Source organism: Saccopteryx bilineata, chromosome 6 (genome assembly GCF_036850765.1).
Source record: "Saccopteryx bilineata isolate mSacBil1 chromosome 6, mSacBil1_pri_phased_curated, whole genome shotgun sequence".
Classification (NCBI taxonomy): domain Eukaryota; kingdom Metazoa; phylum Chordata; class Mammalia; order Chiroptera; family Emballonuridae; genus Saccopteryx; species Saccopteryx bilineata.
The window spans coordinates 50,563,328-50,585,679 of record NC_089495.1 but is presented as its reverse complement, the minus strand read 5'-3'; the positions used below and the strand labels follow the sequence as shown (position 1 = coordinate 50,585,679).

At 43.1% G+C, this 22,352-nt stretch overlaps 1 protein-coding gene and 1 non-coding gene across 2 annotated transcripts in view; both read right to left on the bottom strand.

Annotated features, from left to right (window-relative positions):
* Nucleotides 1–2,757: 2,757 nt before the first annotated feature.
* The window catches only part of SLC15A1 (solute carrier family 15 member 1), a 57,873-nt gene continuing 38,278 nt past the window's right edge, over nt 2,758–22,352 (bottom strand). The window contains exons 15-23 of the mRNA XM_066236918.1: nt 21,835–21,916; nt 19,130–19,249; nt 17,691–17,837; nt 14,087–14,136; nt 7,864–7,971; nt 7,633–7,741; nt 6,601–6,744; nt 5,195–5,302; nt 2,758–3,480 (exon numbers count right to left, since the gene is read on the bottom strand). Of these exons, the coding sequence (XP_066093015.1) occupies nt 3,295–3,480; nt 5,195–5,302; nt 6,601–6,744; nt 7,633–7,741; nt 7,864–7,971; nt 14,087–14,136; nt 17,691–17,837; nt 19,130–19,249; nt 21,835–21,916 (1,054 nt within the window). The 3' untranslated portion in view covers nt 2,758–3,294. The remainder of the gene's footprint in view (nt 3,481–5,194; nt 5,303–6,600; nt 6,745–7,632; nt 7,742–7,863; nt 7,972–14,086; nt 14,137–17,690; nt 17,838–19,129; nt 19,250–21,834; nt 21,917–22,352) is intronic.
* On the bottom strand, nt 14,863–14,938 carry TRNAA-GGC (transfer RNA alanine (anticodon GGC)). Its single transcript has one exon. It is a non-coding gene; the product is annotated as a tRNA-Ala (tRNA).

The window sequence follows — 22,352 nt, the reverse complement described above, 5'->3', positions numbered from 1 at the left end:
GGCTTTTTGGTTGTTTCCATGTCCTGGCCACTGTGAACAATGCTGCAATAAACATGGGGCTGCATGTGTCTTTACATATCAATGTTTCTGAGTTTTGGGGGTATATACCCAGTAGAGGGATTGCTGGGTCATAAAGTAGTTCTATTTTCAGTTTTTTGAGGAACCACCATACTTTCTTCCATAATGGTTGTACTACTTTACATTCCCACCAACAGTGTATGAGGGTTCCTTTTTCTCCACAGCCTCTCCAACATTTGCTATTACCTGTCTTGTTAATAATAGCTAATCTAACAGGTGTGAGGTGGTATCTCATTGCAGTTTTGCTTTGCATTTCTCTAATAACTAAAGAAGATGAGCATCTTTTCATATATCTGTTGGCCATTTGTATTTCTTCCTGGGAGAAGTGTCTGTTCATGTCCTTTTCCCATTTTTTTATTGGATTGTTTGTTTGTTGTTGAGTTTTATAAGTTCTTTGTATATTTTGGATATTAGGCCCTTATCTGAGGTGTTGTTTGAAAATATCATTTCCCATTTAGTTGGCTGTCTCAAACAAAGGACTTTTAAGGCCTCAGATTGTCTAGTGTTTTCTTTGTTTTGTAGGAAAAGAAAATGAAATCTAAAAGGTCTATACTCTGGTTTATTTTCAGAATGTATAAATTGTTTGCCTTTTGGTAAAAGGTCTAGGTGGCCCAACGTTGCCCTGAGACTGTAAGAATTAGAACTATTCAATAGAATGTGTTTTGTAGATTTAGTATTATTCCTCTTTTGATTATTGTCAAGAGAAGTAAGGAAAACTGTGTGTAACTCTTGGTTTTCCCAGTCAAAGGCCTCAGATAGAAGTTAGAGGGTAGAAACAATCAGAGAGGCAAAATTATTTGTCTCTATAGTCTTTCACACTCGAGTTCACTGATTAGGCTCATTCAACTCATTATTAAATGTTCAGTTCTCTTCCTCTTCCATCTCATTCCTCACAGGCCAAGAGGTTTAAAATATTTATTTAACACTTGGAGGCCTATCATGTTCTAGAGAATGAATACAGAACAGGGTACATACAGAACACTTTTGATCTAGCCTGACCACTGGTGGTGAAGTGGATAAAGCGTTAACCTGGGGATGCTGAGGTCCTAGGTTCAAAACCCTGAGGTCACTGGCTTGATTGAGAACAGGGTCACTGGCTTGAGCATGAGATCATCAACATGGTCCCATGGTTGCTGGCTTGAAGCCCAAGGTCGCTGGCTTGCGCAAGGGGTCACTGGCTCAGCTGAAGCACCCCACTCCGCTTGCCATCAAGGCATGTATGATAAGTAATCAATGAACAACAAAGGTGCCGCAACTACGAGTTGATGCTTCTCATCTCTCTCCCTTCTTGTCTCTCTGTCTCTCTTGCAAAAAAAACAAAAACACTTTCAGTCTAGAGAAAGCTAGTAGACAGTTACAATACACTGAGGGTGTGTGGCAGGAGAGATCTCAAAGGAGACACAGCCAAATTCAGGGGAATGGGGACAGGAAAACTCTTGGAGGAAGAAGCCTGAATCCTGAAAATGAAGAGGACCAAGCCAGGCAGAGGGGGTGGATGAGCAGTAGGTAGAGAATAAGTGTCTCAGGACTTTTTCTTTAGCCTTTGACCTGGAAGTTAGAACTTGATGCATTCCAAGGACTAGAAGAAACTAACTGTTGGCTACATCGGAGTATATAAGTATAGATAAGTTAGATCAGAGTATCTAAGCAGAGAGAAAGGAGATACGTCCAGAGAGAAAGGAGCCTCATGAGCCCCATTTAAGGAATGAGCACGGGATCCTAAGGGTGCAGAAGGTCTTTAGCCAGGTGTGATCCTCACATGTGAATTTCTTGTTCTAACCCTCTCCCCCCACCAGCTTCATTCTGTCTCCACAGTGCAATGCCAAGCTTGTGCACGAAGTGTCTTAGAGGTCTAACATGGGCCCTTCCTCCCAATCCAGGAACCAGTTCCAACATTAGAGCTGTGTACAAGTTTGTCTAAGAATGGTTGCTTGTTTTTACAAGAGTATTAATGTAGACTTGTTTGGGGTCTGAAACCTGGGAATCATTAAGTGGTAAGTATCTATAGAGTAAATTAGGCACTCAATGTTTATGTGTTTTGAAAGAATTTTTATTCAAGCAGAAGAATGCTTATGAGCATTGAGAAAAACACTCGGAAACGATGCTTAAATATGCACATAGAAACATCCTCATAATAAGAGAAGTATAGGTATGTATATGTCCCTGGAGAGAATCAAACCATGAAGAAAGAAACAAACCTCCAGCCTGACCAGGCAGTGGCGCAGTGGATAGAGCATCAGGCTGGGATGCGGAGGGCCCTGGTTCGAGACCCTGAGGTCACCAGCTTGGACTCAAGGTTGCTGGCTCGAGCAAGGGGTTACTTGGTCTGCTGAAGGCCCACGGTCAAGGCACATATGAGAAAGCAATCAATGAACAACTAAGGTGTCGCAACGAAAAACTAATGATTGATGCTTCTCATCTTTCTCCATTCCTGTCTGTCTATCCCTGTCTATCCCTCTCTCTGACTCTATCTCTGTAAAAAAAAAAAAAAAAACACAAAAAAACAACCTCCTCCCAAAAAGAAACAAACCTCCATATTTCATGTTCCTAGAATTTATGACATGTGGGCATTTTTGCTCATGCTTTTATCAATTTCTGATGAAATTTTAATGTGTGTGCCGTTTTAATAATCAGTATTTATCTCAGAATTTCTTACCTTACCCAAAGACACATAGACACTTATTCTTAAGAACAGGAATTTATTTCATACCACTGAGACTCCAAAAATCATTACTGTCTTTAACCTAAGTGGTCTTTTGAGTTACACATAATTTAAAAAGAGGTAGGAACTAGAAAAACAAACAAACACAAAACAAAAGGTAAAGGCATGGTCTCTAGCCTCGTTTAACATTGTTTTCGTACAGTGTTAGAATAAAAACAATATGGAACTCCGTTACCCTTTCAAAAAATTAAGTTAGTCCAAAATAGCTTCATTTGTGTGATAAGAAAACAGTTAAATACAGGCATGCTCTGAATGTTGTAAAAGTGCATGTGTGCACATATGCGTACCTTAAATAAGACTTCTCTTAAAAAAAAAAAAAGGCTTCTTCCAGAGTTTTAGGTTCACTGATGGTTGCTTAGGAAATTGCGTTCTTCGTTTGGTTCTTAATTCTGAAATCTTCTCCATCAGGGGTCATCCAACAGTGTCCTGCCCCCTGGGGACAGAAGCCAGGGCATGTTCTGGGCCCAGTCCATCCTCCACTGGTTTCCTGACGCTCACATAGGTGTCTGGGAGATGGTATCTAATGTGCTATACAGGTTTTCTGGCTTCTTTTTTTTCTCATCCGTATCAAACTGAGCTTCGATCTCCGCTGGATTGATGTACGTATAGAATCGCGCCATGATGGCAAAGATTATGCAGACAACCAGAAGCAATGAAGCAAACAGAACGTACTCGGCCCACTTTGAAGGAATTGGCGTTAGAGCAAGAAAAAAATAAAACAATAAGAAACAATACTGGTTATAGTAGTGGATATAGCACGTGCATATTTTCTTGCTATGTCCAGATGGAAGGTGCTTTGACATTAAATTGTAAGGGGAAATTGGTTGGCTTCTGCTATAGATATAGAATGGCCAGTTATTGCCACAGATACAGAAGGGCCAGCCTTTCTCAAATGCTCAAGTATCAAGCTAACATTTTTCTAAGAGCACTGGAATGCAGAAGCACAAGGTATTGGGAAGAGGAGAGAAAATTTCTGAAAAACCCAAGTCTTAAGGTGCATAGCTGGGCCCTGGAAGGACGGAGACCAGGAGAACACCAGGCAGTACTCTTGAAAGAAAAAGAATACGCAGAACTGTTCGCAGTGAAGAGTCCCATGTTATCCTTTGGCAGTACCTTGAGCTCATGAGCACACAGAATTAGTGCCCGCTCTGAAGGGACCTCACAGGGGAAGCAATGAAACTGAGAGGGTGGGGGACGGGACAGTTCCCTTCTGAGGTAGATAAGCTGATGTGCTGAAGAGAGAGGGTGTAAGTATCATGAAAAGCCCTTACTTTATTTTAGCTGGGAAAATTACAACAACCTTTAGAATGGCTGTAACTTTAGGTACTATGATAATTTCTGGATAACATGCCTGGTTTGGGGTCATTAAGTTGCATTCACTGGAGCTAGGAGGGATCTTTTCTTTGATAGTGAACGACAGTAGGGTGTATGTACGTCAACCCAATCTGGTTATTTTGGTTGTCCATTTTTGACTGTAGAATACCCAGCGGGAATAGAAGAATCTGCACATGCTTGGCCCTAAGACCATTATGTAACTGCCCTACCTGCCAATGTGGCAGTTTTATCCAGTGACTAGAGGAGACAATTATGTATATATAAACAGCCAGGGAGGGTCATCATGATGACCACTGATAGACAGAGGTAGATGAAGGTCGGTTGAGGCCCCGAGCACAGAAGAAAATATTGGGCCCCTTAAAAAAGAGAGAGAGAGAGGCCCTGGCCGGTTGGCTCAGCGGTAGAGCGTCGGCCTAGCGTGCGGAGGACCCGGGTTTGATTCCCGGCCAGGGCACACAGGAGAAGCGCCCATTTGCTTCTCCACCCCTCCGCCGCGCTTTCCTCTCTGTCTCTCTCTTCCCCTCCCGCAGCCGGGGCTCCACTGGAGCAAAGATGGCCCGGGCGCTGGGGATGGCTCTGTGGCCTCTGCCTCAGGCGCTAGAGTGGCTCTGGTCGCAACATGGCGACGCCCAGGATGGGCAGAGCATCGCCCCCTGGTGGGCAGAGCATCGCCCCTGGTGGGCGTGCCGGGTGGATCCCGGTCGGGTGCATGCGGGAGTCTGTCTGACTGTCTCTCCCTGTTTCCAAGCTTCAGAAAAATGAAAAAAAAAAAAAAAAAAAAAAAAAAAAAAAAAAAAATAAAAAAAAAAGAGAGAGAGAGAGACAGGGAAAATAAAAATACATGTTTCCCATATTTTAAAATAAATAAAAAATATCATGTACTATTAATGTTAAAATTTCACATATGAAACCAAACTTGGTGTCATTAGAAAAAAGTGTAAAGTTGGGGTTTTGTGGGCCCTTCAGAAATCGGGGCCCAGGGCGCGCCCAGTGCGCCCACCGTTAGATCCACCTCTGCTGACAGACAAGACAAAGGTACATCTCTTTTCCACCCTGTACCTGTTCTTTGAACTGGCCTGCTCCTGCCACGATAAGCACGATGATGTTGCCAACAGCCACTGTCAACAGCCATCCTGCCTGCAGCACCGACTTCATGTTGGAAGGAGCCTGAGGAAGCAAAGCGAGGAGAATCCCAATCCGGAGCTCAGCCTCAGCAGGAGAGCACAGCTCACCGGCTCACTGAGTTAAGCAGTCACCCTTAAAGTGTCCTTAAATCAGGCTGGTTTGAATGTGAAAGAGATAATTGCTTGGATAGGAGGATACCTCATATCCTCAAGCTGCATGAGCATATAAGGAGCCCTTGTCTTTCCCTCCTCACATATTTGCAAAGTTGCCATCCTAGTTAAACGAACTCATCTACAGATGAGCCGAATCTATTTCTATAGAAGTTTCCAAGCAAAGCCACCCAGCACGAAACCTTCCTCCCCCGCATGGAGCTGCTGTCTGGGCTGGGAGCTGGCCCTTCTGTGAGCTCTCCTGCCATGCCACCAAACCTCTCTTCAAACTCTGGTCACCTGTGTTATAGCCATCTCCTTTATTAGGCTGTGAGGTCACCACTGAAAGGGATTATCCAGCTCATATTTACAAACTTTACAACACAACAGAGCTACAATGACTATAACTGTAGCTTTGATAGATTCTTTTGGAAATTGAGCTCTAAGTCAGATAACAGCAAAATCTGCCCATTAGTATAATGCACATAGAGCAATATTTATTAATGTTCAAAAGCTAGGCCCTTGAGCTCTGGCCAGGTAACTCAGCTGGTGAGAGTGTTGTCCCGATATGCCAAGGTTGCGGGCTTGATCCCTGGTCAGAGCACATACAAGAATCATATGCATAAATAAGTGGAACAATAAACTAATGTTTCTCTCTTTCTCTCTCTTCCTTCTTCTCTCTCTCAAATCAATGAATTAAAAAAACACATCTTTTTAAGCTAGGCCTTAATCGGTGTGTTTACTAGAGTATTAATGTAGACTTGTTTGAGGTCCGTCCCTCTGAGGGACCTCAACGGAACCTTAAAGATGATGAGAACATAGACCTGACCTGAGGGTGTTATGAATCCTTGATAGCATTTGGTTGTTTCAGAAAGCAGTCACCTGACTCTCATGACCCTGGCAATTACTGTTAATATAGTTTTCCTACTTAGGTCTATAAACCTCTTTTTTGGACTCTGGGAATATAGACACATATGATCTATGCATTCATGAAGCTAAATAGTAATATTCTTCATCAATAAAGACAAGATGTGGTGACCTCAAAACACTTGTCTGGTGGAATATACCAAGGCCTTCTTGGAGTTATTTAAAACTATACACGTACGGCTAGCCCAGATTTAAATGAAGCCCTAGCAGTGCTTTGAAGGCAGCGGTATAGAGGAAGGGTGGTAAAAACAATGAACAAGAAACCTGAGAATATGAAAACTCCAATCCTGTGACAGAGAAAACCACTTCGCCACAGGTGAGAAGGAAATACTGTGGGATTTGCAGGGCCATGTTAACTGTGTTGGGTGCAATATCTTCAAATACACTCCATTCAGGGCAGCCATCACCCTAAAGCAATAAGGCAAAAGTGAGAAAAAGAAATTAAAATCAAAATTGCTTTTAAAGTAAACATTGCTCAAACTGGCAAGTGAAGTGTCAACTTCTAGGGAGGTCATACAACTTATCAAGCAAGTATGCATTTTCAGTGTAAATATGCAACACTGAATTTCATACTTGTGATGAGATGGCCATGATGGGGTTTGAAAATGTTCACTAGTGTTTTCCTCTTAAATCAGAGAGTAGATTGAAGTTGGTTTTGTTGAAAAGATTTCTATCTCTGAACAGAAAGCATCAGATACGGGTCAACATGGACTTCTGGGGAGAGTAAGTCAGTCTGCTCAATTTTATTCTAATGGTGAACTTAAGTCAATGATAACTTAAAGACTGGGTGGTGATCTTAATTAACTTTAAGCCCATTTAAAATATAGATCCTAATATTATTCTAGTTAAATCATGATTATGTCCTAAGTGTTTGTGAGGACTTAGATGAAGAAAGTTTGAGGCCCTGGCCGGTTGGCTCAGCGGTAGAGCATTGGCCTGGCGTGCGGGGGATCCGGGTTCGATTCCCAGCCAGGGCACATAGGAGAAGCGCCCATTTGCTTCCCCACCCCCTCCCCTCCTTCCTCTCTGTCTCTCTCTTCCCCTCTCGCAGCCAAGGCTCCATTGGAGCAAGGATGGCCCAGGCGCAGGCGCTAGAATGGCTCTGGTCGCGACAGAGCGACACCCCAGAGGGACAGAGCATCGCCCCCTGGTGGGCGTGCCGGGTGGATCCCGGTCGGGCGCATGCGGGAGTCTGTCTGACTGTCTCTCCCCGTTTCCAGCTTCAGAAAAAAATCCAAAAAAAAAAAAAAAGAAAGTTTGAGTTGCACTTCTGATGGGATGGAAAGGCTTACTAACCTTTCTGCTGATCACGTAAGTGTATGCACTACCGAATTCAAGCTTGGGTGTTTCAAAAGAAGTTTTGCACTCGTTTGGAATATTTTCTGAGCTTATTGTGAATCTTTTTCTAAGAAAAGAAAGAATAATATAGGTTAACATTCTTGGTGCTAAAAGCTTCAATGGATTGTTTAAAGACTAAGACGTGAAATCCTTAAACTTTGGAACAAAGTATCCAATATAGGTACTTACATGCCCGAAGGAAAAAACTGATATTTGCTGGCATTGTAACTGGTGACATTTTCATATAATTTTTCAGCCATTGTGATGTTGAGGCTCTCATCAAAAGCATTTACAAATCTGAAACAGAAAGCCATCTGTCTCATGACTGGACTAAGGAATGTTTTGCTCTAAGTCACAGCATTTGCACCTGAAGCTGCACTGTGCTTCCTACGAGAAGGAATTGAAGATGTTTACAGAATATTTCTAGAGTAAAGGCAGAAAGTAAGGAACCCCAGGCTTGCCCTTGCTTACCCGCTCACGAGAACACACCTAAAAGATTTTATTTAATACAGCTAAATGTCAAAAACCGTTCTAAGTACTCTGTAACAAGGAACTATTTCAAGAGTGGTTGGGATATTAAGTACATACTGAAATAGATGCTATTCCCTTCTCCTTCAAGAAGGTAGCTATGCCTTTGTGTTCCTTGTTTCAGAAGCTTTAGAGCTAAAGCAGTAAAGGAACAAAGGCAGAAGTTGCTGAGAACATATGAATTAAACTCAGATCCTGACAATGTTTGGCATTCAACTTGGTGTGGTTTGACAGGTGATTAATATGGGAAACTGAACCTGATGTGTGCCACCAGGAGCCTAGTAGGTACAACTAAGACTGCTCCACATTGTCAAAGCTGCTTTTATCAAAGATAAAGATGAACCATTGAAAAGAGAGACAGTGGGTAGAATAAGAAGATAGGAAGTAGCCTGACCAGGCGGTGGTGCAGAGGATAGAGCGTCGAACTGGGATGCGGAAGGACCCAGATTTGAGACCCCGAGGTCGCCAGCTTGAGCGTGGGCTCATCTGGTTTGAGTAAGGCTCACCAGCTTGAGCCCAAGGTTGCTGGCTCAAGCAAGGGGTTACTTGGTCTGCTGAAGGCCCGAGGGCAAGGCACATATGAGAAAGCAATCAATGAACAACTAAGGTGTCGCAACAAAAAAACCAATGATTGATGCTTCTCATCTCTCCATTCCTGTCCGTCTGTCCCTATCCCTCTCTCTGACTCTCTCTGTGTCTCTGTAAAAAAAAAAAGAGGATAGGAAGTAGACCCTTGGGCCTGTGTCCTTGCTATATAACTGATAAGACCGAATAAATCCCACCCTAAGACTGGAGTGCTAGAGTACTGTTACCTACACGTTTCAGGTTGGTACAAGATACAAACAAGAAAGAAAATAATCTGAAAAAAAATGCAACATCATACACATCATATGCACACACAGAAAATTGTAGAGGCCCTGGCTGGTTTGCTCAGTAGATAGAGCATCAGCCCTGCATATGGAAGTCCAGGGTTCAATTCCCGGTCAGGGCACACAAGAGAAATGATTATCTGCTTTTCTCCCCCTTCTCTTTCTGTTCCTCTCCTGCAGCCTGTGGCTTGATTGGTTAGTGTTGCCCCAGGTGCTAAGGATAGCTTGGCTGGTCTGGTCAGAGTGTGTCAGCATCAGGTGCTTAAAAATAGCTTGGTTGATTTGAGCATTGGCCCCAGACAGGGGTTGCCGGTTGCAACCTGTTCAGGACACATATAGGAGTCTGTCTCACTATCTCCTCTCCTTTAACTTAAAAAGAAAAATTTTAGAGCATAAGCAGCAAACATATGCTGAGAGCTTTGAAAGGTGAGGAGAGTGGAGATCCAAGATCTATTGTGCTTTAATAGTATTGATCAGGCACAGTCAGTCCTAAGGTCCCATTAAGGCTCAAGTTAGCTTAGGCCTCATAGGAATATCAGGATGTAAGGCTACAAAGTGATCATGGAACAAGGAATGGAGAATGAGAACCAGCTGAGGAAATGACAAGATGGGACCAGTTCCTTAAAGAATAATCAAGGTAGACCCTGGTCAGTTGTCTCAGCAGTAGAGCATCAGCCTGGCATGTGCAAGTCCCGGGTTTAATTCCCAGCCAGGGCACACAGGAGGGGCGCCCATCTGCTTCTTTACCCTTCCCCTTCTCTTTCCTCTCTCTCTCTCTTCCCCTCCGGCAGCCAAGGCTCCATTGGAGCAATTTGGCCTGGGTGCTGAGGATGGCTCCATGGCCTCCACCTCAGGTGCTAGAATGGCTCCAGTTGCAAAGGAGCAATGCCTCAGGTGCTCAGGTGGGCAGAGCATTACCCCCTAGTGGGCATGTTGGGTGGATCCCTGTCGGGTGCATGGTGGGAGTCTAGTCTCTCTGCCTCCCCACTCCTCACTTCAGAAAAATTACAAAAAAAAAAAATAATAATAATCAAAGTGCCGAGAAATTGGTTCTTTCTCTTTTTATTCAATGGCTTTGTGAGATAAATTTACATACCACAAAATTTCACTCATATAAAGTGTATAATGCAGTGGCTTTAGTATGTCCACAGGGTTGTGCCACTATCATAACAATCTAATTCTCATCACTCCAGAGAGAAACTCAATATTCATTAGCAGTGACTCTCCAAAGCCCCTCCCCCAGTCCCTGGCAACCTCTAACCTGCTCTCTGTTTTGTCTGCCATTTCTTTTTTTTTTTTTTTTTAATTTTTTTTATTGATTGATTGATTTGAGAGAGAGAAGAGGGGGGAGAAAGAAACATTGATTTGTTGTTCTACTTATTAATGCATTCATTGGTTGATTCTTTTTTTTTTTTTAACTTTATTCAGTTTTTTTAAGAGAGACACAGAGAGAGAGAGAGAGAGAAAGAAGGGAGAGGAGCAGAAAGCATCAACTCCCATATGTGCCTTGACCAGGCAAGTCCAGGGTTTTGAACCGGCGACCTCAGCGTTCCCAGGTCAACACTTTATCCACTGCACCACCACAGGTCAGGCATCTGCCATTTCTTGTAAATGGAATCATATAGTATGGGGGATTTTTGGTTGGCTTCTTTACTTAGCATTTTTAAAATTATCTATTTTTAGTGTGCATGTACACATGAGAGAGTGAGAAGGAGAGAGAGAGGGACAGACAGGGACAGACAGACAGGAAAGGAGAGAGATGAGAAGCATCAACTTATAGTTGTGGCACCTTAGTTGTTCATTGACTGTTTCTCTTAAGTGCCTTGACCAGGGGCTCCAGCCAAGACAGTAACCCATAGCTCAAGCCAATGACCCTGGGCTTCAAGCCAATGACCTTTGGGCTCAAGGCAGCAACCATGGGATCATGTTGAAGATCCCATGCTCAAGCCAGCAACCCTGTGCTTAGCATAATGTTTTTTTGTTTTTGTTTTTTTGTGGTTTTTTTTGTATTTTTCTGAAGCTGGAAACGGGGAGAGACAATCAGACAGACTCCCACATGCACCCGACCGGGATCCACCCGGCACGCCCACCAGGGGCAACGCTCTGCCCACCAGGGGGCGATGCTCTGCCCCTCTGGGGCGTCGCTCTGCTGCGACCAGAGCCACTCTAGCGCCTGGGGCAGAGGCCAAGGAGCCATCCCCAGCGCCCGGGCCATCTTTGCTCCAATGGAGCCTTGGCTGCAGGAGGGGAAGAGAGAGACAGAGAGGAAGGAGGGGGGGGGGTGGAGAAGCAAATGGGCGCTTCTCCTATGTGCCCTGGCCGGGAATCGAACCCGGGACTTCTGCACGTCAGGCCAACGCTCTACCGCTGAGCCAACCGGCCAGGGCAAGCATAATGTTTTTAAGGTATATTCATGTTATATAGCATATATCAGTTTATTTCTTTTTATGTCTGAATAATATTACATTGTATGGAGAGATCAGTTTGTTCATCAGTTGATGGGCATTTCAGTTGTTTCTTCATTTTGACTATTGCGAGTAATGTTGCTATGAACATTTACCTACTAATTTTTGGGTTAACATATGTTTTCATTTCTTTAGGCATATGCCTAGGAGTGAAATTGCTATATCGTATAGTAACTCTATATTTAACAATTTGAGAATCAGTTTTTCTAAGTGGCTACATAATTTTACATTTCCACCAGCAGTTTATAAAAATCCTGATTTATGTATGTCTTTACCAACACTTGTTATAGTCTATTTATTAAAATTAAAGCCTAGTGAGTGTGAAGTGGTATCTCATTGTGGTTTTGATTTTCATTAGTAAAATCATAGTCAGCTCTAATGACTAATGATGTTGAGAACCTTTTCATAGGCTTTTTTCTTATTGAATTTTGAGAGTAATTTCTATATTCTGGATGCAAATTCTTTGTCAGCTATATGTGATTTGTAAATATATTCAACCAATATGTAGCTTATACTTTCATTCTCTTAACAGTGATATTTTTAGAACAAATGTTTTTCATTTGGATAAAATCTAATTTGTCAATATTTTCATACATATGAAAATTTTTATTATGTGTACAATGGGATATTAATCAGCCATAAAAAGGAAATCCTGCCATTGTGACATTATGGATGAACCCAGGAGGCATTATGCTAAGTGAAATAAGCCAGACAGAGACAAATACTATAGGGTGTCATTTATATGTGGAACCTAAAAAAAGAAGCTGAACTCTAATAAAATAGAGAATGGAATGGTGGTTGCCAGGGACTAAGGGGTGGGAAATGGGGAGATTTTGATTACAGGGTATAAATTTTTAGTTCTAAGATGAATAAGTTCTGAGGATCTAATGTACAACATGGTGACTATAGATAATAATACAGTATTGTATACTTGAAATTTGCTAAGAGATTAGACCTTAAACATTCTTATTACACACACACACACAAAAGGTAAACTGTGAGGAGATGGATGTGTTAACTCAATTGTGGTGAATACTTCACACATTAAATCACGATATTGTACACTTTAAATATATACTACTTTTTCAGTTACAACAATAAAAATGAAAAGCATAAACAAAAATATAATGCTATGATTTTGATAAGAATTGCACTAAACTCACAGATCAGTTTGGGGAGAACTGCTTTCTTTACAATATTAAGTCTTCTAGTTCATGAACCCAGCATATCTCTCTAGTTATTTAGCTCTTCATGGATTTCTTTCAAAATCCTTGTGTAGCTTCAACTCTCAAATCCTTCTTATATTACATTAGACTATAAGTAGTATTCATCTTTTTTGGAGATATTGTAAATGCTATTTAAAGTTTCAGTTTCTAATCAGTCATTGCTGGTAAATAGAAATATGTTTGTTTTGTGGTTGGCCTTGTATCTTAAGTGCTTTCTAAACTCACTCATTGATTCCATGAGCTTTTTGTAGAGTCCTTACGATGTTCTATGTAGATAATTACACCATCCATTAATTGAGAGTTTTATTTCTTCCTTTTCAATCTAGATACTTTTACTTCTTTTTCTTGTCTTACTGCATTAGCCTCTGGAAGGGTGTTGAATATGAGTAAAGAGAATAGATATTACCTTGTTTCTGATCTTATGGGGAGAGCATTTTACCATTAAGTAGAATGGTAGCTTGAGGATTGTTTTTTAAAGCAAGAGAGACAGAGACAGAGAGAGGAACATAGACAGGCAGGAAAGGAGAGAGATGAGAAGCATCTCTCTTGTTTACTGATTGCTTTCGCACATGTGCCTTGGCCAAGGGGCTGCAGCAGAGTGAGTGACCCCTTGCTCAAGCCAATGACCGTGGGCTCAAGCCAGCAACCTAGGGCTTCAAGCCAGCAACCCTGAGCACAAGCTGGTAACCCTGCGCTCAAGCCAGATGAGCCCAGGCTCAAGCCAGTGACCTCAGGGTTTCAAACCTGGGTCCTCTGCATCCCAGTCTGACACTCTATCCACTGCATCACCACCTGGTCAGGCTAGATGTCCTTTTTGTAAGTAAGGAAGTTCCCTTCAATCACTAGTTTGCTGAGAGTTTTTCTCATAAATGGATACTGAATTTTATCAAATGCTTTTTCTGCATCAATTGATATGATAATATTGACTTTTCTCTTTAGTTTATTAAGATAATTAATCATAATGATTAATTTTTTTGTTTTTTTTTAAAGATTTTATTTATTTATTATAGAGAGGGAAGACACAGAGAGAGAGTGTGAGAGAGAGAGAGAGAGAGAAGCAGGAAGCATCAACTCCCATATGTGCCTTGACCCGGGAAGCCAGGGTTTTGAACCAGCAACCTCAGCGTTTCCAGATTGACGCTTTATCCACTGTACCACCACAGGTCAGGCACGATTAATTTTTTAAAATATAGAACCAGCCTTACCTTCTTGGGATAAATCAATATTTTTATTTTACATAATTGGTACAGTTGGACTTTACTATGGGCATGCATTACCTCCATAGAAAGTGCATATAATGTAATTTTTAAAGAAATACACATACCTTATTCCATTTTCTCCTTTTTCTGGCTTCTGATTAAGACCATCCTTCACCTGAGGAAAAAAATTTTGTCTATTAGAATACATTTAGGTTACCATTTTAGCCTCTGAGAAGGAGAATGAGGATGACATTTATCCTGGGAGCTAAGGGCACCATGATTACATTTGCAGGGCTCCATCCTACAGCCCTGGTTTTCCCTGAAGGTAACATGAGCCTCTACAATTGTTGATGCTTGCTTTCTAATGCTTCCAAAGAACACTGTTTCCTGAGAATTTAGAACAAGTCATTCAATAGCTCTCTAATTAAACACCTGACCCAGAAGACTTAATCCTATATTGTAGCTTTATAGAAACTCATTTAAATTCACCTTACAGTGTATCCACAACTCATTCATTTAGTTCAACTATACCTTCAGAGCTTCTTTATATGCTGAATGGCATATCTAGATGCTTATATTTTGTTATAAAATATTGATATGTTTTTTGTTTTTTTTTTGGTCTTTTTCTGAAGCTGGAAACGGGGAGGCAGTCAGACAGACTCCTGCATGCGCCCAACCGGGATCAACTCGGCATGCCCACCAGGGGGCGATGCTCTGCCCATCTGGGGCGTCGCTCTGTTGCATCCAGAGCCACTCTAGCACCTGAGGCAGAGGCCATGGGGCCATCCCCACCACCCAGGCCATCTTTGCTCCAATGGAGCCTTGGCTGCAGAAGGGGAAGAGAGAGACAGAGAGGAAGGAGAGGGGAGGGGTGGAGAAGCAGATGGGCACTTCTCCTGTGTGCCCTGGCCGGGAATCGAACCCGGGACTTCCGCATGCCAGGCCGACGCTCTACCACTGAGCCAACCAGCCAGGGCCTATATGTATTTTTATTGCTTTTACATGATGTATTCACTATATTTTTTTTTACAGAAACTGCTTCAGTTTTCCAATTATTCAGGGGGAAATTTATCAATGAATACAATTAAATAGATACAAGGGTGGGCAAAAGTAGGTTTACAGTTGTGAGTAAATAAAACAATTTATTCTTGTGTTATTATTTATTAAATATTGTACTATTTTCCTTACAAACAACTGTAAACCCACTTTTGCCCCACCCTGTATAACTGAAAAAATCCTCAAATTTTTGAAATTAAGCAACACAATTCTAAATAACATGTACTGGTTTTTGCACTTAAGACAATAAAAGAAATTAGTAATGCAGATAGTAAATAAAGTTATATAGAATTATTATTTGAGGCCCTGGCCAAGTAGTTCAGTTGGTTAGAGCATCATCCCGATAAGACAAGGTTCTGGGTTCAATACAAGAATCAACCAAGGAATGCAGAAATAAGTGGAACTACAAATCAATCTCTCTTTCTCTCTCTCACCTCATTCTCCCTCTTCTTCTCTCTCAAATCAATAAAATAAATTTAAAAAAATTTTTAAATGTTAAAAAATTATTTGAGATTAGTATGCATATTTAGAAAACCAAAGAGGTGAGCTGAAATTATAAGAAAGTAAGCTGTGAGATATAAATTAATATACATAAATAAATATCCTTCATATGTAGAAATCAACCACATCAGAAGTCATAATGGATGTAAACGTTCCATTTATAACAGTAATTATAAAATAATCTCCAAATATGTTTAAAAAAAAGAATAGGCAAAATCTATATAAGAAATATTAATATTTGGATTATAACTGTAAACCTACTTATTCTCACCCCTGTATTTTAAATTTTGTTTCAAAAAGTCACAGAGAGCCTGACTGGTGGTGGTGCAATGGATAGAGTATCAACCTTGGACGCTGAGGTCCCAGGTTCAAAATTCCAAGGTCACTGGCTTGAGCACGGGCTTATCCAGCTTGAGCACAGGCTTGCCTGAGCATGGGATCATTAACAGGATCCCATGGTCACTGGCTTGAGCCCAAAGGTCACTGGCTTGAAGCTCAAGGTTGCTGACTTGAGCCCAAGGTCACTGGCTTGGCGGGAGCTTCGCCTCCCCTTAAAAGGCATGTATGAGAAGCAATCAATGAACAACTAAAGTGATACAACTACGAGTTGATGCTTCTCATCTCTCTCCTTTCCTGTGTGTCTTTCTCTTACAAAAAAAATGTCATGGAGAATACACATATGTACTCTGTTTGTTTGTGTTTACACACACACACACACACACACACACACACACACACACACCATGCTCAAAAGTTCTTTTAAAAAAATTTAATATTGCCCTGGCCGGTTGGCTCAGCGGTAGAGCGTCGGCCTAGCATGCGGAGGACCCGGGTTCGATTCCCGGCCAGGGCACATAGGAGAAGCGCCCATTTGCTTCTCCACCCCTCCGCCGCGCCTTCCTCTCTGTCTCTCTCTTCCCCTCCCGCAGCCAAGGCTCCATTGGAGCAAAGATGGCCCGGGCGCTGGGGATGGCTCTGTGGCCTCTGCCTCAGGCGCTAGAGTGGCTCTGGTCGCAACATGGCGACACCCAGGATGGGCAGAGCATCGCCCCCTGATGGGCAGAGCGTAGCCCCTGGTGGGTGTGCCGGGTGGATCCTGGTCGGGCGCATGCGGGAGTCTGTCTGACTGTCTCTCCCCGTTTCCAGCTTCAGAAAAATACGGAAAAAAAAAAAAAAAAAAAAAATTTAATATTGCCCTGGCTGGTTGGCTCAGCGGTAGAGCGTCGGCCTAGCGTGCGGAGGACCCGGGTTCGATTCCCGACCAGGGCACACAGGAGAAGCGCCCATTTGCTTCTCCACCCCTCCTCCACGCTTTCCTCTCTGTCTCTCTCTTCCCCTCCCGCAGCCAAGGCTCCATTGGAGCAAGGATGGCCCGGGCGCTGGGGATGGCTCTGTGGCCTCTGCCTCAGGCGCTAGAGTGGCTCTGGTCGCAACATAGCGACGCCCAGGATGGGCAGAGCATCGCCCCCTGGTGGGCAGAGCGTCGCCCCTGGTGGGCGTGCCAGGTGGATCCCGGTCGGGCGCATGCGGGAGTCTGTCTGACTGTCTCTCCCTGTTTCAGCTTCAGAAAAAATGAAAAAAAAAAATTTAATATTGCCCTGGCCGGTTGGCTCAGCGGTAGAGCGTCGGCCTAGCGTGCGGAGGACCCGGGTTCGATTCCCGGCCAGGGCACACAGGAGAAGCGCCCATTTGCTTCTCCACCCCTCCGCCACGCTTTCCTCTCTGTCTCTCTCTTCCCCTCCCGCAGCCAAGGCTCCATTGGAGCAAAGATGGCCCGGGCGCTGGGGATGGCTCTGTGGCCTCTGCCTCAGGTGCTAGAGTGGTTCTGGTCGCAACATGGCGACGCCCAGGATGGGCAGAGCATCGCCCCCTGGTGGGCAGAGCATCGCCCCTGGTGGGCGTGCCGGGTGGATCCCGGTCGGGCGCATGCGGGAGTCTGTTTGACTGTCTCTCCCTGTTTCCAGCTTCAGAAAAAAAAAAAAAAAAAAAAATTAATATTAACCCTTGCTATCCACCAAACTTTTATTGAAGTCAAATGACTTACGTCCTTGAAGAAGGAAGAAATTGAGGGTTATCTATTGTAATACAACATTGAGGTAAAACAAAGTCACACTACCATGTCTCCAATACCACATAGAGTAAAGGGTTAGCTGCAGGTGTCCAGCTACTTACCACTCGGTAATTATTGGGGTCCCACACTAGGAGGGTATGGCGATGGCCCTGCGTAAAATTATGAATCACTTGAGTGAACGGTGATTCAGGAGAAGAAATGTTTATACTTGTCAGCTTGTCCACATCAAAAGTCATAAATTTGTCAGTCTGTAAGGGGGAAAGGGAGTGATAGTTAACACCATAGATTCTTGCTCTGCATTGTGTGACTGAACACTGTCATGACATATTATCTGATATTCCCAGTACATGTTCATAAACATCAACAAATGCCTTTGGGGGAGCTGGCATTGGTTTGTCTTAGCCCCTGCCCTATAAAGAAGTTGTCTAGTATTACCAAAGAAATTATACTTTTCATCCAGCATTTTTATTTTGTTTTATGAAGATAAATGCTATGGAAATAATTTTTATCATTGAGCAAAGAAGAGCATCAGCCCTAAAGATAATCAATCCTGGGCTGCCCCAAACATCAGGAGTCAAACTTCCTTTTTCTTCAACACTATTAGCTTGGCAATATCTAAGGTAGTGGTTCTCAACCATGTCTGACTAAGAATGAGACCAGTTCAGTCAAAGTTCAGTCAAAACCTGTGGGGCTGGGATCCAGGTACCAGAATTTTCAAAGGTCTCCAAGTGATTCCAATATGGACTCAAGACTGAGAACCTTTAATCCAGACCAATGACTGTCTACATTAGGGTTTTCCAACTTCGGCACTATTGACATATGGAGCCAGATAATTGTTTGTTGAAGGGGATGTTTTGGCATTCCTGGCTTCTACACAGGACATGCCAATAGCACACTCCCAATTGTGACAACAAAAAATGTATCCAGAGATTGTCGAATGTCCCTTAACATCTGGTTTCTAGGGCCTGATCTCAGACTAAAAGCATTATGATTCTAGTGTCGCTCCATTGTGGATTGAACAGACATGGGAGTCAGCTGGGAAACTATTATTAGAAAAGTTAGAATACAAAAGGGAAGAAGCTCATTAAAAACACAATTTACACATTTTTGTAAGTGCTGAACTTCTTTTAACCAGGTCCTTTAGGAGTTCATATTGCAAAAGTACAAGTTCCATAGACTTCTCTCCCATTATACAGTATTGCCCCTGGTGGAGGACCTCTGACACCGATCTTGCTATTACAGTGTGGGTCCATGACCAGCACCAGCAACATCACCTAAAAGCTTGTTTAAAAGGCAGGTTTCAGACCTACTGATCAAGAATCTGTCTGCACTTTAACAAGCCACCAGGTGATTCAGATGCACGTAAAGGTTTGTCGTGCACTAGTCTAGAGCGAAGCCAAAAGGAAATCAAGATACTAAGACATTTCACTTCGGGCCTTGTCTTGGAATCTACACAAGGACCAAGAAGACCAGCTTCTGCAAATCCTATTATACCTCAGGTCAGATAATGAAAAAGAAAATTGAAGTTCCTTCTACTTACTTGAGACACTTTGTCCAGTGTCACATTGTTTCCAGGAAAATATATAGTCATGCTATTATTTCCTATATTCAACACTTGAATTTGGACTTCATTTCCTCCGGGGAAGTCCGGAAGAGTTTTCTGAGCAAAAGAAAAGATAATTGGCAGTGAGGTCTTCAGTTTGTATGGAATATGGCACTAGAGTCAGTTTGCCGCAGCCTTGGGAAGCTGTGCTGGTCGAGGCACATCAAATGCCCCCACAAAGCCTCCAATAGCTCATTTAATGGAACCCGTAAAAAATAATGTTCGTAGAGAGCATGGAAATAATCAGAAAGAGGCTACTATTTTTTTTTTTTTTTTTTTTTTTAGTGACAGAGACACACGGAGAGAGGGACAGATAGGCAAGAAGGGAGAGAGATGAGAAGCATCGATTCTTCCTTGCAGCTCCTTAGTTGTACATTGATTATTTTCTCATATGTGCCTTGACTGGGGGCTCTAGCAGAGAGTGACTTCTTGCTCATGCCAGCGACCATGGGGTCATGTCTATAATCCCCTGATCAAGCCAATGACCCTGCACTCAAGCTGGTGAGCCCATGCTCAAGCCAGCGACCTCAGGAATTCGTACCTGGGTCCTCTGTGTCCCAGTCCGATGCTCTATCCACTATGTCATCCACTGGTCAGGCAGAAAGAGGCTATTCTTGCTCCTAACTGTCTAACTCTTGGACCTATCTACCTACCTGTATGTCAGGTGATGCCAGGTTATGAAGCTAATATCAGGGGGTGAGGGTGGTCAGAGTAACAATTAAATGAAGACCTATCTTGTGGCATCTGAGATCTGCTCTCCAGGGATGGCGCCCCTGTAACCCTCGAAGCCCAGACCTCAGCCCTGGACACAGCGCTCCAAACATCCCCTCACAAGTGTGTTATGCTCTCCTGCCTCCACACCTTTGCTCAGGGTTTCTGCCTTTTCCCTACATGCCCGCTCTCAAATCCCAGTGTCTCTAAAGCAATCTTCTATTTTAGCTCCACAATTCATTTCCCACAAAGCTAGTTATGTTCAAGGAAAGTGAATACACCCATGATCATAGCAGCATTATTCATAATAACCAAGAGGTGGGACAAGCCGAGTGTCCATCAACAGAGGAATGTATAAACAAAAATGTGCATATCCATACAACCAAATACTATTCAGTCTCAAAAAAGAAGGAAATTCTGACACATGCTCCCCACGAATGAACCTGGAGGATGTGTTAGATGAAATAAGCCACTCACAAAAAGACAAATACTGTGTGATTCTACTTACTACAGTATCTGGAATATTCAGATTCAGAGACAGAAAGTAGAATGGTGGTTCCCAGAGGTTGGGGTTGGGGAAGAGGACTGGGGAGTTGTTGTGAATGGATATAGGGTTCCAGTTTGGGAATATGAAAAGCATTCTCAAGATTGAGTACACAGCCCTGTGAATATACTTTACTGAACTGTACCCTCAGGAATAATTCAGGTGGTAAATTTTGTGATTTATATTTTAATCACAATTACAAATTAAAAATAGTTCTGGCTGGATAGCTCAGTTGGTTAGAGCATTGTCCCAAAGCACAGAGGTTGCTGGTTCGATCCCTGGTCAGGGCACATGCAGGAGCAGATCAATATTTCTGTCTCTCTCTTTCCTTTACTCTCACTAAAATCAATAAATAAGCCCTGGCCGGTTGGCTCAGCGGTAGAGCGTCGGCCTAGCGTGCGGAGGACCCGGGTTCGATTCCCGGCCAGGGCACACAGGAGAAGCGCCCATTTGCTTCTCCACCCCTCCGCCGCGCCTTCCTCTCTGTCTCTCTCTTCCCCTCCCGCAGCCGAGGCTCCATTGGAGCAAAGATGGCCCGGGCGCTGGGGGATGGCTCTGTGGCCTCTGCCTCAGGCGCTAGAATGGCTCTGGTCGCAACATGGCGACGCCCAGGATGGGCAGAGCATCGCCCCATGGTGGGCAGAGCTTCGCCCCTGGTGGGCGTGCCAGGTGGATCCTGGTCAGGCGCATGCGGGAGTCTGTCTGACTGTCTCTCCCTGTTTCCAGCTTCAGAAAAATGCAAAAAAATAAAATAAAAAAAAAATCAATAAATATTTTTTAATTAAAAACAGAAATTAAAAAAGAAAGGAGGGAGTGAGGGAGAGAGAGTGAGAGACAGAGTGAGTGAGCGAGACCTTTAAGCTTTTATGTTACATACTATGTAACATTTGGTTTCTAGAACCTGCCAGACTAAGGGCATTAGGAGTCTAGTTTAGCCCCATTGGAGGGCTAATAGACATGTAAGTCAGCTTGGGAACTAACTGTTATCAGAAAAGTTAGAATACAAAATGTAAGGCTCCCATCAAAAAGGCAATTTATATAGTTTTGAAGTACTTTGTGAATTCATAAAAAAACGAGTTCCATAAACTTCTCTCTCATTATAAAAACTGAAATGGAAGATCCTTCTGTAACCACCATCTAATGTTTCTCCTAATTAAATGCACCCATTTGTCCCTATTTTTGGCTGCATCTTTTGCAGAAATAAGACCCCGCAGCCCATGCTGTAAGAAAGGGACTTCTGCTTCTGTGGTACATCGTCTGTGGCCCCAGAACTTAGTTATTACCAAAGATTCTGGTCTCCCCTAATCCTTTCAGTCCTGGAGAAAGAAGACTTCTCTACACTCTACCTCAGCCAAGAAAGGCCATGGAGAATCAGGGGGCAACTCACATCAATTTCCACCTGCACAACGGCAGCCACTACAAACGCCATGGAAGCCAGGAACATTCCGACTGTCATCTTCTTCAAGGAGCTGATGGGGGAAGCAAGAGAGTAATTCTCAACCAGCCGCATACAAACAAGGTAATGATAGGCCCCCAAAAGAAGAACTCCTTTTCCACCATCCCCCCCAACAAAACTAACTCCACTCCCAAAACATATGAGAATGAAAGCATCTCTTCATTGTTCATGACCAAAATTAGGGTCAGAAAATGTAATATAGCTTCTCATTTGCATTTTTACATTTAATTTCTAGAAATTATAATTTGGGCAATATTTTAGATTATGATTAACTATTCTAGCACCTATAGTATGGATGAGGAATAAATTTTCCTTCAACTAGGCCTTGGCCGGTTGGCTCAGCAGTAGAGCATTGGCCCAGCATGTGGAAGTCCTGGGTTTAATTCCCAGTCAGGGCACACAGGAGAAGTGACCATCTGTTTCTCCACCCTTCCCTCTTCCCCTTTTCT